Below are 14,687 nucleotides of genomic sequence, written 5' to 3'. Positions count from 1 at the left end.
CACTTCCGCCACTTTCTCTTCGAATCTTCCCGCCCTAGGCCCAAGATGCATTATGAGCGTAGAATCACTAGACTACAACCTGATTATCCACGTTATCTTTATCGGCTAGCTGATTGATCAGATTTCGTGATCCTCAAAATAAATCGCGCGCTCTTAGCCAATCAGAATCGACATGGTGGCACAATGTAAAATAAAATGGAAACTTACCCTGTGATCGTGACCGATCATATGAAAACTCGCCTTATTCTATTGTCAGATCATATGAAGACACGCCTTATTTTATTGTAAGATCATATGAAAACACGCCTTATTCTAATGCCAGATCAGTCAGAAAATTTTTATCATCTGAAGTAAAACAACGGAAAGAATGTCGCGGAAATTGGGCGCAATTAATTTCTACCCAAACCTTGGAAGTTGAAATACGTTTTCGGTGAATAATGATAACTTGCGATCATGATAAGCCCTTTTAAAAGAAAGAGAAAACAAGCAAGACTTGATAATAGCAGAACATTGATTTTATTATCGATATGACGTGAATATGGCTATGGATAGGATCCTCCTACACGTACGCTATATTAGACATAGTTTATTTTCCTCTAAGCTAAGGTCCAGCATGCTTTGCAAGCAATCAGTCAAACTGACTTGCCACCTGTTCTACTGTAAGCTTTTTCTCTCGCTTGTTTGATGACTGAAAGCTCAACAGGAGTGCGAGCAGTACCTGGCACACGCGTCATCTTACTGATCTCTAACGTTAGAATGTCCATTCAGCAAAGCATGTGCTACAATGCAGAAATCCTTTCTAGGAAAAAATACGTGAAACGAGTGTTATTTGGGAATTCGAGGAAAAAAACTCTCCGCGAATTACTATATTTGGAAATTATTGGAGATTCTATAAAAAAATTTCGTGAAAAGTTTTTCTTTCATGCAAATGGAATGCTAGCTGATGCTGAACAATCCTTCAACCCTTCTACATTAGTAGCTTTTCTTGCGTGCCTCGCTACAATGCTATTAGGATTGCCATCCCACCATAAGGCTGAACAGGCATGTTTGGTGAAATGGCATGGTTTTGAAATGAAATGGTTTTGTGAATACATAATCGGTTGCCTGTGTGTTTTTAGCGTTTTTTCGAAGTATAGCTTAAACATAGTCGTAGTGTTTTGAGCGTAGAAATTCTGGCGCATCGTCAACCGTTCGACATTTCGCGGACTAGCGTTTATGTAAACGATTTTATTTTCGCAAAGCGCATTATTCAACGCTTGACTGGAGGTACAATGGCCGCGTCATTACAGAAGTTTAGTTAGCTGTGGTATTTTAAAGGTCGTGGACTATTTTCAAGGTTCAAACAAGATAAGATTACAGCATTAGGCGAGGAGTAAATAATTTATCGTGAATGAATAGAAATGCAAGCAAAACCAGAGCGAAGTCAATACATTATTTTATGCAAAAAAGTTAGAAATTAGTTTAAAAAAATGAAGAGTTTTGTTTTCTGCCCTGAAACGGCCCAGACTATGCTCGTAGGCTTGCACATAACTATGACGACAGTTGCCATCGGAATCATTACAGTAAAACAACATACATTTGTGTGAACGAGCACTTGCGTGAGACGAATGTGAAAAAATATCAATAATATGAGCAATATAATATATAATATAATAATATCTAATAATAATAATATTAATAATAAATTCTTGTCAACAATAATTGTAAGCTATAAAGTTAAAAAAAGACATTTGACTCTTTATTTTCCTCTGTTGGTGATTTATCAAATTTGCTTAATAGTGTCTGTTAAGATGGCCCTAAAACAAATTACTCTAATCCTAGCACAGGGCTGTTAAGATGGCTTCATCGGACTATTCTATTCCAGGGCCGCAGAAAGGGGGGCGGCCCTCTCTAATATTTGTAAACATTAAGGGCAATAGGGGCGCGACTGTGCCCCCAATATTTCCTTAATTCCTGTTTCGTGCCCTCCCCTCCCCAATAACTCCTGCTACAGCTCTGTCTTCAGAGTTGAATAAAAAGGATCAACAATAGTTTACCCTTTAGCATAGCACACTATGGCCGCGAGCTCAGAAGAATGTCAACCTATGTGCCTGATATGCCCTACATCAATGCCTTTCTAAACCCCCTGGACTGACTAGGTAAGTTCACGGATAAAATATTAATTTATCAAGCTTTTGATTGGACTAGCCCTGTTGAAGAACTGGTTAATTTTATTCCTCAAAATTCTAGTTCTGGCTACTGAAAAAATAATTTCAACTGGCACCGTGGGTGCCCCTTTTTTAGTCAATAACCTACTTACGGCCACTTTTTAAACACTTTATATTTCAAGGGTACGTTCTCCGAGTTCTCTGAATTTGAAAGCAATGAAGCAGTTACTTAACCTTAAGCTTCTGTGAATTCTTTCTTGCTTGACTTGCAAGATTTGAGTTTTTGCGCACGTAAATCCTATTTTGTTGGTGTCTTCGTGTTAACACCAAGTCTACAGTGTTGACCGTAGAAAGGTCGTTTGAAATTATGTCCATAAGTAGGTACCACCTGTGAAGGCCGTCCGTTATTAGGGCCAGTTTGCTAAAAGGTATGTTATGCTTCTATCGCCTATTATTGAGCCAAAATCAAAAGATTTCTTTGTACACCAGAAATATGTTCTAGACATAATACAAATATCCATCTTGGTGCAGCGATGTTCAACAAAGCTTCAAGTAGAAGACAAATGTAAGAGATTTTGTACTGACACTATTGCTAGAACTAACAAAGTATCTATATCAATAACAATATATAATATATATTTATTTATATATATGGCAGCATGAATCTGCTAAAGCATAAAACAAATAGAAATTTAATTTGACCTCAAATAGTAGAGGACATATACAGAATTAGCCATAATCTATCACTCCTCTCGATGTTCCAAGATTGCTGCGAAACAGGTAACCAAATCGATGAAAATGTGGACTTTCTTTGTTTCTGTTTCATTTCCAGATTTGAATTTTGCGACATAGCAAGCGAAGACTTTAACTACAATAATAATATAAAAATATTTTCTTATGCAAACTGGCAAAACAATAATAGCTTCGATTTGACGTGACTATTTTGACTTTGCTTTAACGTTGGGCAAAGTATATTCTCAGCATTTCTTTATCGCAGAAAAAATATCATAAGTTTGCTGAAATAATTGTGTGGTAATTTTTTTTCTTAATAATGAAACGTTTTTAATGTCCTAGCACGCACGACGTCTCTACAAATTTACCTAAGGTATTTTGAACTTTGCACGTTTCCTTACTCTCTCTTTTCTCACTTGTTTTTATGAAAAAATAGCGCGGAAACTTAGTGGACCTCCCTGGGGCAGATTATGTGCACTAGAGCGAGGCTTGGCAAAATGGCGGGAAAAGGCTGCACAGAGAAGGTTAATCACATGACCGAATTATTACCGCTCGCAGCGTTTTCGCCGCAACTATCACAGCACAACCTGTAAAACCGTGAAAAGCGAAAATGTGGAAAGAATGCTCTCCCGCCAAGCAGCCTGGGGGAGAGTCGAAATAGAACAAAATTCGGATTTCCCCGGCTACCTTGCCGGGCCTAGCCTAAATAGTTTTTTTGTCTACCTTATTTTCGCGCATCTGACATTTCGCGAAAATTTTCACGGCACATTTCGCGAGACTTTAAGTTCGTGATCGTGGTGAATTTTTTTTTTACAAAAGAATGACAAAACCAATATAATTTTGTTCTCTGGAGCCATTATCGAGTACCGCTACATGTCCACACTAAAAGATCTCAATAGAACCTTTAACAGTTTTTCTATATCCATTAAAAAAGGTAAACAGTTCACTGTTCACGCTGTTCACGGTTTCACTAGCCGCGTTAACAAGTATCTCTCATTTCTAATAGAAATTCAGATACGCACATTAAATACCCGTGGTCCAGTGTATTTGATTAAATTTCACTTTTTGTGAAAACAGATCACATAACAGCAAAGTCTGAATTCATGGTGCATGCTAATATATCTTTTATCCTAAAATATGATTTATATCTTATACTCTCTTTGGAATCCAAGTAATACATAGGGAAATTTCATTAGAATTAGTTCTATAAATTCTTCTAAATTAAATTCTACCGTTTGTGCTCCTATTACGGGAAAACACACAACTATAATACGTCATCACGAAAACCTGTTAAACTGGTCATGAATACCGGTACTTTGAGCTCCTAAGGACTGGCAGATTTGTGCTCAGGACTGCCCAGGTGCTGCTCCATGTCATTCAGGTCCATCCCCCCGTTGGGCATCATTCCATTGGGGCTCCCTGGAGTCGTGAGGACGTGCATGGGGGAGCCAATAGGGCCCAACGGGTTCCCAGTAATGCTAGCAGCGGCAACCGCTGCTGCTGCTACCGCGGGCGCAACTGTTGGTGCTGTAGGAGAGATGGAGGAACTTGGCGAGAACGCGAGCTTCAGAGTGAACGAGCCGCCTCCTGTAAGAGGAGAACATGGGAGAATTATGCCTTTTGTTTAAGTGTGATCAAGATATACATTCCTCTATTTTTCTCTGGCATCATTTGTGTGACATGAGAATGTCTTTTGTACAACGTTTTCGTGTTCTGCCTTTTTATTATTGGATATCTTATGTTTCATTCGCATATGAGAAGGCCTCGGCAAAGTTTCCTGGCCAAATGCTTGCGTGCGATATTTTGCCTGTATTAACCCATTGACCCTCAACCGGCCTGTATCGGCTTTGAAAAGTACCCACAACCAAACAAATTTATAAATTCAAAATAAACCAACAAGATGAAGATACTCAGGCATCAGTCTTCTAAGGGATAAATGGTCTTGAAGATATGCATCCAACCAATGTGATAGCAACCACTCTAGCCAAATAATAATAGCTCAAGTTATTTGACAAATTTCAAACCGAATAAGGAAAATCAGCAGAACCATTCCTCCCAACAAAACGCGCAAAATTTCACAGGGAGAGAAATCAGCAAACACAGCTCAAGACCCGAATAGAAACCTTCATTCTAATCCACTTCCATGGAATCAAATCACGCCCACTCCTTGAAGAATTCTTGCTGCCATTACATTTTACAGAGCATTCTGGGAGATCCGTGGAAAAAATTCACTAGGGAAGGGCCAGTCAACACGCCTCTCCCCACAGTCAGACATTTTTTTAGACAGTGTTTTCACCCCAAAAGCCTTAGACATCAATTCCAGGTCATACAGACCCAGAAAAGCAGTGTAAACAACTATGGAATCAATCGGTGTCAGAAAAGACAGCGTTTAGGAGAGCTGTGGTGATTCATCAAAAAATTTTCTCATCCAGGCAAAGCCAAACAAGAAAAAATCTCCATGAATCCACCTTTGCTTGCAAATACCCATAAACACAGCACTCAATTTTGCCCCAATAGACTTCATGATGTCCTAGGGCACTCTCCCAATATGCTCATAGCAACCATCAACTTGTGCTGGCTTCAGCACAACGACGAGGGATTAGAGATGGACCGCAAAGCACTGTTGGAAAGCTTGGATACCGCTGTGGTGCAGTGGTGTTTGACTTTTACGTGCTGTAAAAATTCAATGTAGGGGGGACCTGTTTGAACCTTTTTTTGGTAAATTCAGCTTAAAAATCACCAAGAGTCAATGGGTTAACAAGGTCTTTAAAACAAAGCTTGAGCATCTAAAAATAACCCTATAAACGCAATGCGTCATGGGTAGGTTGCGAGGTATCTCCTCGTGACATGAGAACGAAATCAATTTGTTTGTCGTATTACAGTAGCAAGATTACCGTTTAATGCTGTCAACATAACGGTAGTGCATGCAGCCTTGTTTACTCTTTGAATGCTACAAGCATCGTGAGCACTGCTTATACAATAAAACCCAAAACTTCTCCTAACTATTCGTCATTAAGTCCTACCATACAATCCAGTGGATACTGCACGGCTGCTTAGCACAGAATTATCTAACAACAAAAACAAACAAGACGGTATACCTATGTTAGCATATTACGGCTTATAGAACCTTGTCATTAGTCAGACAGTTTCTCAAAAACTATATGTTAGTTGCACTCCGGGCGGGGTTTCGGTCCTAGCGTGTATAGTCTCGTTTAATTAGCATTATGCGGGGGCTTATTAGGGGTCGCGGTAAGAACGACGTACGGAGTGTAGAAAGCATGGCGTACATCGAGATTTGATTGCAAACAATGACTCGTACGAGGTACGTGTGGCAAAAGTAAAAAAGTAAAATTCATGAGTTATATTTCACGTGGAATCAGGAATTTAAAAAAAAGATTGTACCCTTCCTACACACGTAACTTGATGGAGCAATCTATCACCTCCCTAGGTTTGGAATGGGGAAATTAGTTTGTGGCGGAGAAATATATCCCCTCCCTAGGTTTAGAATGGGGAAATTAATTTGTGGCGGAGAAATCTAGCCCGCCTTAATTTTGGAATGGGGAAATTATTTTGTGGCGAAGAAAAAAAAACCTCCCTAGGTTTGGAATGGGGAAATTAGTTTGTGGCGGAGAAATCTAGCCCGCCTAATTTGTTGTGGAGAAATCTATTCCCTCCCCAGGTTTAGAATGGGGAAATTAGTTTGTGGTGAAGAAATCTAGCCAACCTTAATTTGTTGTGGAGAAATCTATCCTCGCTCTAGTCTAGAGAGGAGAGATTTAGCCATTCCCTAGTTTGAGCTGGGAAAATCCAGCCCCTCCTAATTAAGAAGTAAAAAGTGTAGCCCCGTCCTGGTTTTAGGTTTTCATCTAGCCCCGTCCTGGTTTTAGGTTTTCATCTAGCCCCGTCCTGGTTTTGGGAAAGATATTTAGCCCCGCCCTTGATTGGGGTAAAGGTTACCTGGGGGATTGATGGTGTAGTGATTAGTCAGAATCAGGGCTTCCATGGCAGACCGGATATCCGGCATTTCCAAAAGCCCAGCTGATGACTTCGTGTTTGCTGTGATAACAAAGAGAGTGTTAGCCACACACATATGGGGCAGGGAAAGTGTTAGACACACAAACATATGGGGCATGGGGAAAGTGATAGACACACAAACATATGGGACATGGGAAGAGTGTCTGACACACAAACATATGGGACATGGGGAAAGTGTTAGACACACAAACATATGGGGCATGGGGAAAGTGTTAGACACACAAACATATGGGACATGGGGAAAGTGTTAGACACACAAACATATGGGGCATGGGGAAAGTGATAGACACACAAACATATGGGACATGGGGAGAGTGTCTGACACACAAACACATGGGACATGGGGAAAGTGTTAGACACACAAACATATGGGACATGGGGAAAGTGATAGACACACAAACACATGGGGCATGGGGAAAGTGTTTGACACACAAACATATGGGACATGGGGAAAGTGTTAGACAAACAAACATATGGGACATGGGGAAAGTGTTAGGCACACAAACATATGGGGCATGGGGAAGTGATAGACACACAAACATATGGGACATGGGGAGAGTGTTAGACACACAAACATATGGGACATGGGGAGAGTGTTAGACACACAAACATATGGGACATGGGGAGAGTGTTAGACACACAAAATCGAATGGTGAGATGAGGGTGGCAAGCACTGTCTGTTGGTCTACCTTTGGAAAAGAATGTTCCTTTAAGTGGTGCTAGCGCCCCTGCCTTGACAAAGACCTGCACAATGAGGATATTTACCGTTAGACCAGAAAAAAAAAAACATAAAAGGCAACTCTGCCTTGACAAAACTTGTGTATGGGGTTGGGGGATGGAGTCAGTAGATAAACTCATTAATTACACATAGAACTAGAATGTTACATTGTTATTAAATTTTTCAAATGTTTAGTACAAGCATTAAATTTGGCAAAATGGTAGATCTTGTCATTACACGTATTTCCTTATCAGGCTGGTATTTAGGCTGGTATCATTTCAATAAATGTACATTTATGCCGTTGAAGCAATAATGAATTACATCTCTATAAAACTGTAAGTATAATGACCTGGGCGTGGCGTCCTATCACAAATTACTTATGGTGCCAAGATCCATCAACTTGCCAAATTCCATGCTTGTACTAGCAAAAATGACCAGTTTTGCACCATTTTCCGGTCTATTCATTATGCTATATTCTTTTCACATGTGAAAACAGATAGGTTATATGAGTGCCGCTTACAACAGTATTCACATGTGTAAAGTATAATCACTCAGATAACAGAATAAACATAATATACTTTGTTATGACTAAGTCAGTGGTGAAGTTCAATCAATCCTGGAGTACTTTTAGTACGGTGTGTAGCAAATGAACCCAGCACCTTTGTACTTACATCTCTTAGCTGATCCACGGTGCAATTCGGTGGAGCATTAAAGAAATGCAACATTCTCGTGGGTGGTTGATATCCTACAACAGAGTCAAGGAATGGCATGTTGTCGCTAAGACGAGCATGGAGACATTTATACCCCCAAGACGAGCATGGAGACATTTATATCCCCAAGACGAGCATAGAGACATTTATACCCCGCCCAAGACGAGCAAGAGACATTTATACCACAAGATGAGCATGAAGACATTTATACCCCCAAGATGAGCATGGAGACATTTATACCCGCAAGACGAGCATGGAGACATTTATACCCCCAAGACGATCATGGAGACATTTATACCCACAAGACGATCATGGAGACATTTATACCCCTAAGACGAGCATGGAGACATTTATACCCACAAGACGATTATGGAGACATTTATACCCCTAAGACGAGCATGGAGACATTTATACCCCTAAGCAGATCACAGGCGCGTAGCCAGAATTTGCTAAGGAGGGGTGCGTAGACATAGAAATCAAAGAGAAGCGACGATTCTTTATTTTAAAATGACCGCTTTTTGGCGCTAAGGGAGGGTGTATCATTTACTAGCTACGCGCCTACGAAATAATGGTTCCCCGTTCTACTGAACTTACTAAATTCTATCCAATAAATGAATTGAGAGAGAAAAAAGGTCTGAATTTTTTTTATAGCTATGGTTATTATTAATTAGTTTGGGTGAGCACAAGGTTTAATAATGCCAATGGGCTCCGCTCTTAAAATCTGCGGGAAATTCTATCTTTTATTTTACTTTTTTAGTTTTATACTCGAAAACAAGCAACGAGTACGGGCACACGCATGCTCCATGAATTCGTTTATGGGCGGAAGGCGTCATTGTTGAAAATATGAAATCTTTGTTTGAGCAAAGGATACGATTCTTTAAACTCTGTCCTTCAGGAAGACTGTAAAAAAAAACAGAAGTTAGATCATTGCATTTCAGATCAGATCCACAGGTCCTCGCCAGTCCACCCAGATAGCCCGGGATTTACTGGTTTGATACTTACTATTTAAACCGGTTATTTCTGTTGTCGGCGAAGTTCATCGCAGAGGGACTGGAATCGGGTAATGCGGTCACAACTGACGAGTCGGCGATGAAGGGGTGCTTGGAGAACCTGGCGTAAGGACAACAGCTGATTTAATTTAAAAACATCAACATAATTTGGTGGTCTAATTTCCATATCGAGTCAAATGCATTGTGACTTCCAAACCTCGTTCCGGCCGTTCTCATCGGGTTTTCTGTGGTCGGTTAACGAGAGTGTGACGTCACAGGAGCAGCTCGTCCCAGACCCACGCCTCAACGTAAATCCCCGAACACAGCAAACCCCAAAAGAACGCCTGGACTAGAGCACCGTTTGATAGAAGTCAGATTGCTTGTGCAGGAGTCAATAATTTTGTCTCACAACCCAGCTAATACTGAACCTGCTATGAGATCCGAAGGCACGGCATGTTCAGAGATGGTGGGGGTATTATATATTACTGTTGTAGTGGGTGGTGGGGGTACTATATACTACTGTTGTAGTGGGTGGTGGGGGTACTATATAGTACTGTTGTAGTGGGTGGTGGGGGTACTATATAGTACTATTGTAGTGGGTGGTGGGGGTACTATATACTACTGTTGTAGTGGGTGGTGGGGGTACTATATACTACTGTTGTAGTGGGTGGTGGGGGTACTATATACTACTGTTGTAGTGGGTGGTGGGGGTACTATATACTACTATTGTAGTGGGTGGTGGGGGTACTATATACTACTATTGTAGTGGGTGGTGGGGGTACTATATACTACTGTTGTAGTGGGTGGTGGGGGACCTATATACTACTGTTGTAGTGGGTGGTGAGGGTACTATATACTACTGTTGTAGTGGGTGGTGGGGGTACTATATACTACTGTTGTAGTGGGTGGTGGGGGTACTAAATACTACTGTTGTAGTGGGTGGTGGGGGTACTATATAGTACTGTCGTAGTAGGTGGTGGGGGAACTATATACTACTGTTGTAGTGGGTGGTGGGGTACTATATAGTACTGTTGTAGTAGGTGGTGGGGGTACAAAATACTACTGTTGTAGTGGGTGGTGGAAGTACTATATATTACTGTTGTAGTGGGTGGCGGGGGTACTATACACTACTATTGTAGTGGGTGGTGGGGGGTACTATATATTACTGTTGTAGTGGGTGGTGGGGGTACTATATACTACTATTGTAGTGGGTGGTGGGGGTACTATATATTACTGTTGTAGTGGGTGGTGGGGGTACTATATACTACTGTTGTAGTGGGTGGTGGGGGTACTATATACTACTGTTGTAGTGGGTGCTGGGGGTACTATATACTACTGTTGTAGTGGGTGGTGGGGGGTACTATATATTACTGTTGTAGTGGGTGCTGGGGGTACTATATACTACTGATGTAGTGGGTGGTGGGGGTACTATATATTACTGTTGTAGTGGGTGGTGGGGGTACTATATTCTACTGTTGTAGTGGGTGGTGGGGGTACTATATACTACTGTTGTAGTGGGTGCTGGGGGTACTATATACTACTGTTGTAATGGGTGGTGGGGGTACTATATACTACTGTTGTAGTAGGTGGTGAGGGTACTATATACTACTGTTGTAGTGGGTGGTGGGGGTACAAAATACTACTGTTGTAGTGGGTGGTGGGAGTACTATATACTACTGTTGTAGTGGGTGGTGGGGGTACTATATAGTACTGTTGTAGTGGGTGGTGGGGGTACTATATAGTACTGTTGTAGTGGGTGGTGGGGGTACTATATACTACTGTTGTAGTGGGTGGTGGGGGTACTATATACTACTGTTGTAGTGGGTGGTGGGGGTACTATATACTACTGTTGTAGTGGGTGGTGGGGGTACTATATACTACTGTTTAGTGGGTGGTGGGGGTACTATATAGTACTGATGTAATGGGTGGCGGGGGTACTATATACTACTATTGTAGTGGGTGGTGAGGGTACTATATACTACTGTTGTAGTGGGTGGTGGGGGTACTATATAGTACTGTTGTAGTGGGTGGTGGGGGTACAAAATACTACTGTTGTAGTGGGTGGTGGGGGTACTATATACTACTGTTGTAGTGGGTGGTGGGGGTACTATATACTACTGTTGAAGTGGGTGGTGGGGTACTATATACTACTGTTGTAGTGGGTGGTGGGGGTACTATATAGTACTGTTGTAGTGGGTGGTGGGGGTACTATATACTACTGTTGTAGTGGGTGCTGGGGGTACTATATATTACTGTTGTAGTGGGTGGTGTGGGTACTATATACTACTGTTGTAGTGGGTGGTGGGGGTACTATATACTACTGTTGTAGTGGGTGCTGGGGGTACTATATAGTACTATTGTAGTGGGTGGTGGGGGTACTATATACTACTGTTGTAGTGGGTGGTGGGGGTACTATATAGTACTATTGTAGTGGGTGGTGGGGGTACTATATACTACTATTGTAGTGGGTGGTGGGGGTACTATATAGTACTGTCGTAGTAGGTGGTGGGGGTACTATATACTACTGTTGTAGTGGGTGGTGGGGGTACTATATACTACTGTTGTAGTGGGTGCTGGGGGTACTATATACTACTATTGTAGTGGGTGGTGGGGGTACTATATAGTACTGTCGTAGTAGGTGGTGGGGGTACTATATACTACTGTTGTAGTGGGTGCTGGGGGTACTATGTACTACTGTTGTAGTGGGTGGTGGGGGTACTATATATTACTGTTGTAGTGGGTGGTGTGGGTACTATATACTACTGTTGTAGTGGGTGGTGGGGGTACAAAATACTACTGTTGTAGTGGGTGGTGGGGGTACTATATACTACTGTTGTAGTGGGTGGTGGGGGTACTATATAGTACTGTTGTAGTGGGTGCTGGGGGTACTATATAGTACTGTTGTAGTGGGTGGTGGGGGTACTATATAGTACTGTTGTAGTGGGTGGTGGGGGTACTATATACTACTGTTGTAGTGGGTGGTGGGGGTACTATATACTACTGTTGTAGTGGGTGGTGGGGGGTACTATATACTACTGTTGTAGTGGGTGGTGGGGGTACTATATACTACTGTTGTAGTGGGTGGTGGGGGTACTATATAGTACTGATGTAGTGGGTGGCGGGGGTACTATATACTACTATTGTAGTGGGTGGTGAGGGTACTATATACTACTGTTGTAGTGGGTGGTGGGGGTACTATATACTACTGTTGTAGTGGGTGGTGGGGGTACAAAATACTACTGTTGTAGTGGGTGGTGGGGGTACTATATACTACTGTTGTAGTGGGTGGTGGGGGTACTATATACTACTGTTGTAGTGGGTGGTGGGGGTACTATATACTACTGTTGTAGTGGGTGGTGGGGGTACTATATAGTACTGTTGTAGTGGGTGCTGGGGGTACTATATACTACTGTTGTAGTGGGTGCTGGGGGTACTATATATTACTGTTGTAGTGGGTGGTGTGGGTACTATATACTACTGTTGTAGTGGGTGGTGGGGGGTACTATATACTACTGTTGTAGTGGGTGCTGGGGGTACTATATAGTACTATTGTAGTGGGTGGTGGGGGTACTATATAGTACTATTGTAGTGGGTGGTGGGGGTACTATATACTACTATTGTAGTGGGTGGTGGGGGTACTATATAGTACTGTCGTAGTAGGTGGTGGGGGTACTATATACTACTGTTGTAGTGGGTGGTGGGGGTACTATATACTACTGTTGTAGTGGGTGCTGGGGGTACTATATACTACTATTGTAGTGGGTGGTGGGGGTACTATATAGTACTGTCGTAGTAGGTGGTGGGGGTACTATATACTACTGTTGTAGTGGGTGCTGGGGGTACTATTTACTACTGTTGTAGTGGGTGGTGGGGGGTACTATATATTACTGTTGTAGTGGGTGGTGTGGGTACTATATACTACTGTTGTAGTGGGTGGTGGGGGTACAAAATACTACTGTTGTAGTGGGTGGTGGGGGGTACTATATACTACTGTTGTAGTGGGTGGTGGGGGTACTATATAGTACTGTTGTAGTGGGTGCTGGGGGTACTATATTCTACTATTGTAGTGGGTGGTGGGGGGTACTATATACTACTGTTGTAGTGGGTGGTGGGGGTACTATATACTACTGTTGTAGTGGGTGGTGGGGGTACTATATACTACTGTTGTAGTGGGTGGTGGGGGTACTATATACTACTGTTGTAGTGGGTGGTGGGGGTACTATATATTACTGTTGTAGTGGGTGGTGGGGGTACTATATACTACTGTTGTAGTGGGTGGTGGGGGTACTATATAGTACTATTGTAGTGGGTGGTGGGGGGTACTATATACTACTGTTGTAATGGGTGGTGGGGGTACTATATACTACTGTTGTAGTGGGTGGTGGGGGTACTATATACTACTGTTGTAGTGGGTGGTGGGGGTACAAAATACTACTGTTGTAGTGGGTGGTGGGGGTACTATATAGTACTGTTGTAGTGGGTGGTGGGGGGTACTATATACTACTGTTGTAATGGGAGGTGGGGGTACTATATACTACTGTTGTAGTAGGTGGTGGGGGTACTATATACTACTGTTTTAGTGGGTGGTGGGGGTACTATATAGTACTGTTGTAGTGGGTGGTGGGGGGTACTATATAGTACTGTTGTAGTGGGTGGTGGGGGTACTATATAGTACTGTTGTAGTGGGTGCTGGGGGTACTATATACTACTGTTGTAGTGGGTGGTGGGGGTACTATATACTACTATTGTAGTGGGTGGTGGGGGTACAAAATACTACTGTTGTAGTGGGTGGTGGGGGTACTATATAGTACTGTTGTAGTAGGTGGTGGGGGGTACTATATAGTACTGTTGTAGTAGGTGGTGGGGGTATTATATACTACTGTTGTAGTGGGTGGTGGGGGTACTATATACTACTATTGTAGTGGGTGGTGGGGGTACTATATAGTACTGTTGTAGTGGGTGGTGGGGGGTACTATATACTACTGTTGTAATGGGTGGTGGGGGTACTATATACTACTGTTGTAGTAAGTGGTGGGGGTACTATATACTACTGTTTTAGTGGGTGGTGGGGGGTACTATATAGTACTGTTGTAGTGGGTGGTGGGGGTACTATATAGTACTGTTGTAGTGGGTGGTGGGGGTACTATATAGTACTGTTGTAGTGGGTGCTGGGGGTACTATATACTACTGTTGTAGTGGGTGGTGGGGGGTACTATATACTACTATTGTAGTGGGTGGTGGGGGTACAAAATACTACTGTTGTAGTGGGTGGTGGGGGTACTATATAGTACTGTTGTAGTGGGTGGTGGGGGTACTATATACTACTGTTGTAGTGGGTGGTGGGGGTACTATATAG

The 14,687-nt window shown here is 42.3% G+C and overlaps 1 protein-coding gene across 2 annotated transcripts in view; it reads right to left on the bottom strand.

Annotated features, from left to right (window-relative positions):
• Window positions 1–497: 497 nt before the first annotated feature.
• Window positions 498–14,687, bottom strand: part of LOC5506960 (heterogeneous nuclear ribonucleoprotein L-like) — a 40,777-nt gene continuing 26,587 nt past the window's right edge. The window contains exons 17-23 of one of the 2 annotated variants that reach the window (XM_032375405.2): window positions 9,345–9,452; window positions 9,214–9,242; window positions 8,304–8,377; window positions 7,604–7,658; window positions 6,837–6,935; window positions 5,903–5,947; window positions 498–4,466 (exon numbers count right to left, since the gene is read on the bottom strand). In XM_032375405.2, the coding sequence (XP_032231296.2) occupies window positions 4,204–4,466; window positions 5,903–5,947; window positions 6,837–6,935; window positions 7,604–7,658; window positions 8,304–8,377; window positions 9,214–9,242; window positions 9,345–9,452 (673 nt within the window). In that variant the 3' untranslated portion in view covers window positions 498–4,203. The remainder of the gene's footprint in view (window positions 4,467–5,902; window positions 5,948–6,836; window positions 6,936–7,603; window positions 7,659–8,303; window positions 8,378–9,213; window positions 9,243–9,344; window positions 9,453–14,687) is intronic. The other variant, XM_032375406.2, reaches the window with a different exon arrangement.

Source organism: Nematostella vectensis, chromosome 4 (assembly GCF_932526225.1).
Source record: "Nematostella vectensis chromosome 4, jaNemVect1.1, whole genome shotgun sequence".
NCBI classification, from domain to species: domain Eukaryota; kingdom Metazoa; phylum Cnidaria; class Anthozoa; order Actiniaria; family Edwardsiidae; genus Nematostella; species Nematostella vectensis.
Note: the sequence above shows the minus strand (reverse complement) of the source record. Positions and strands in the feature narration are given on the sequence as shown.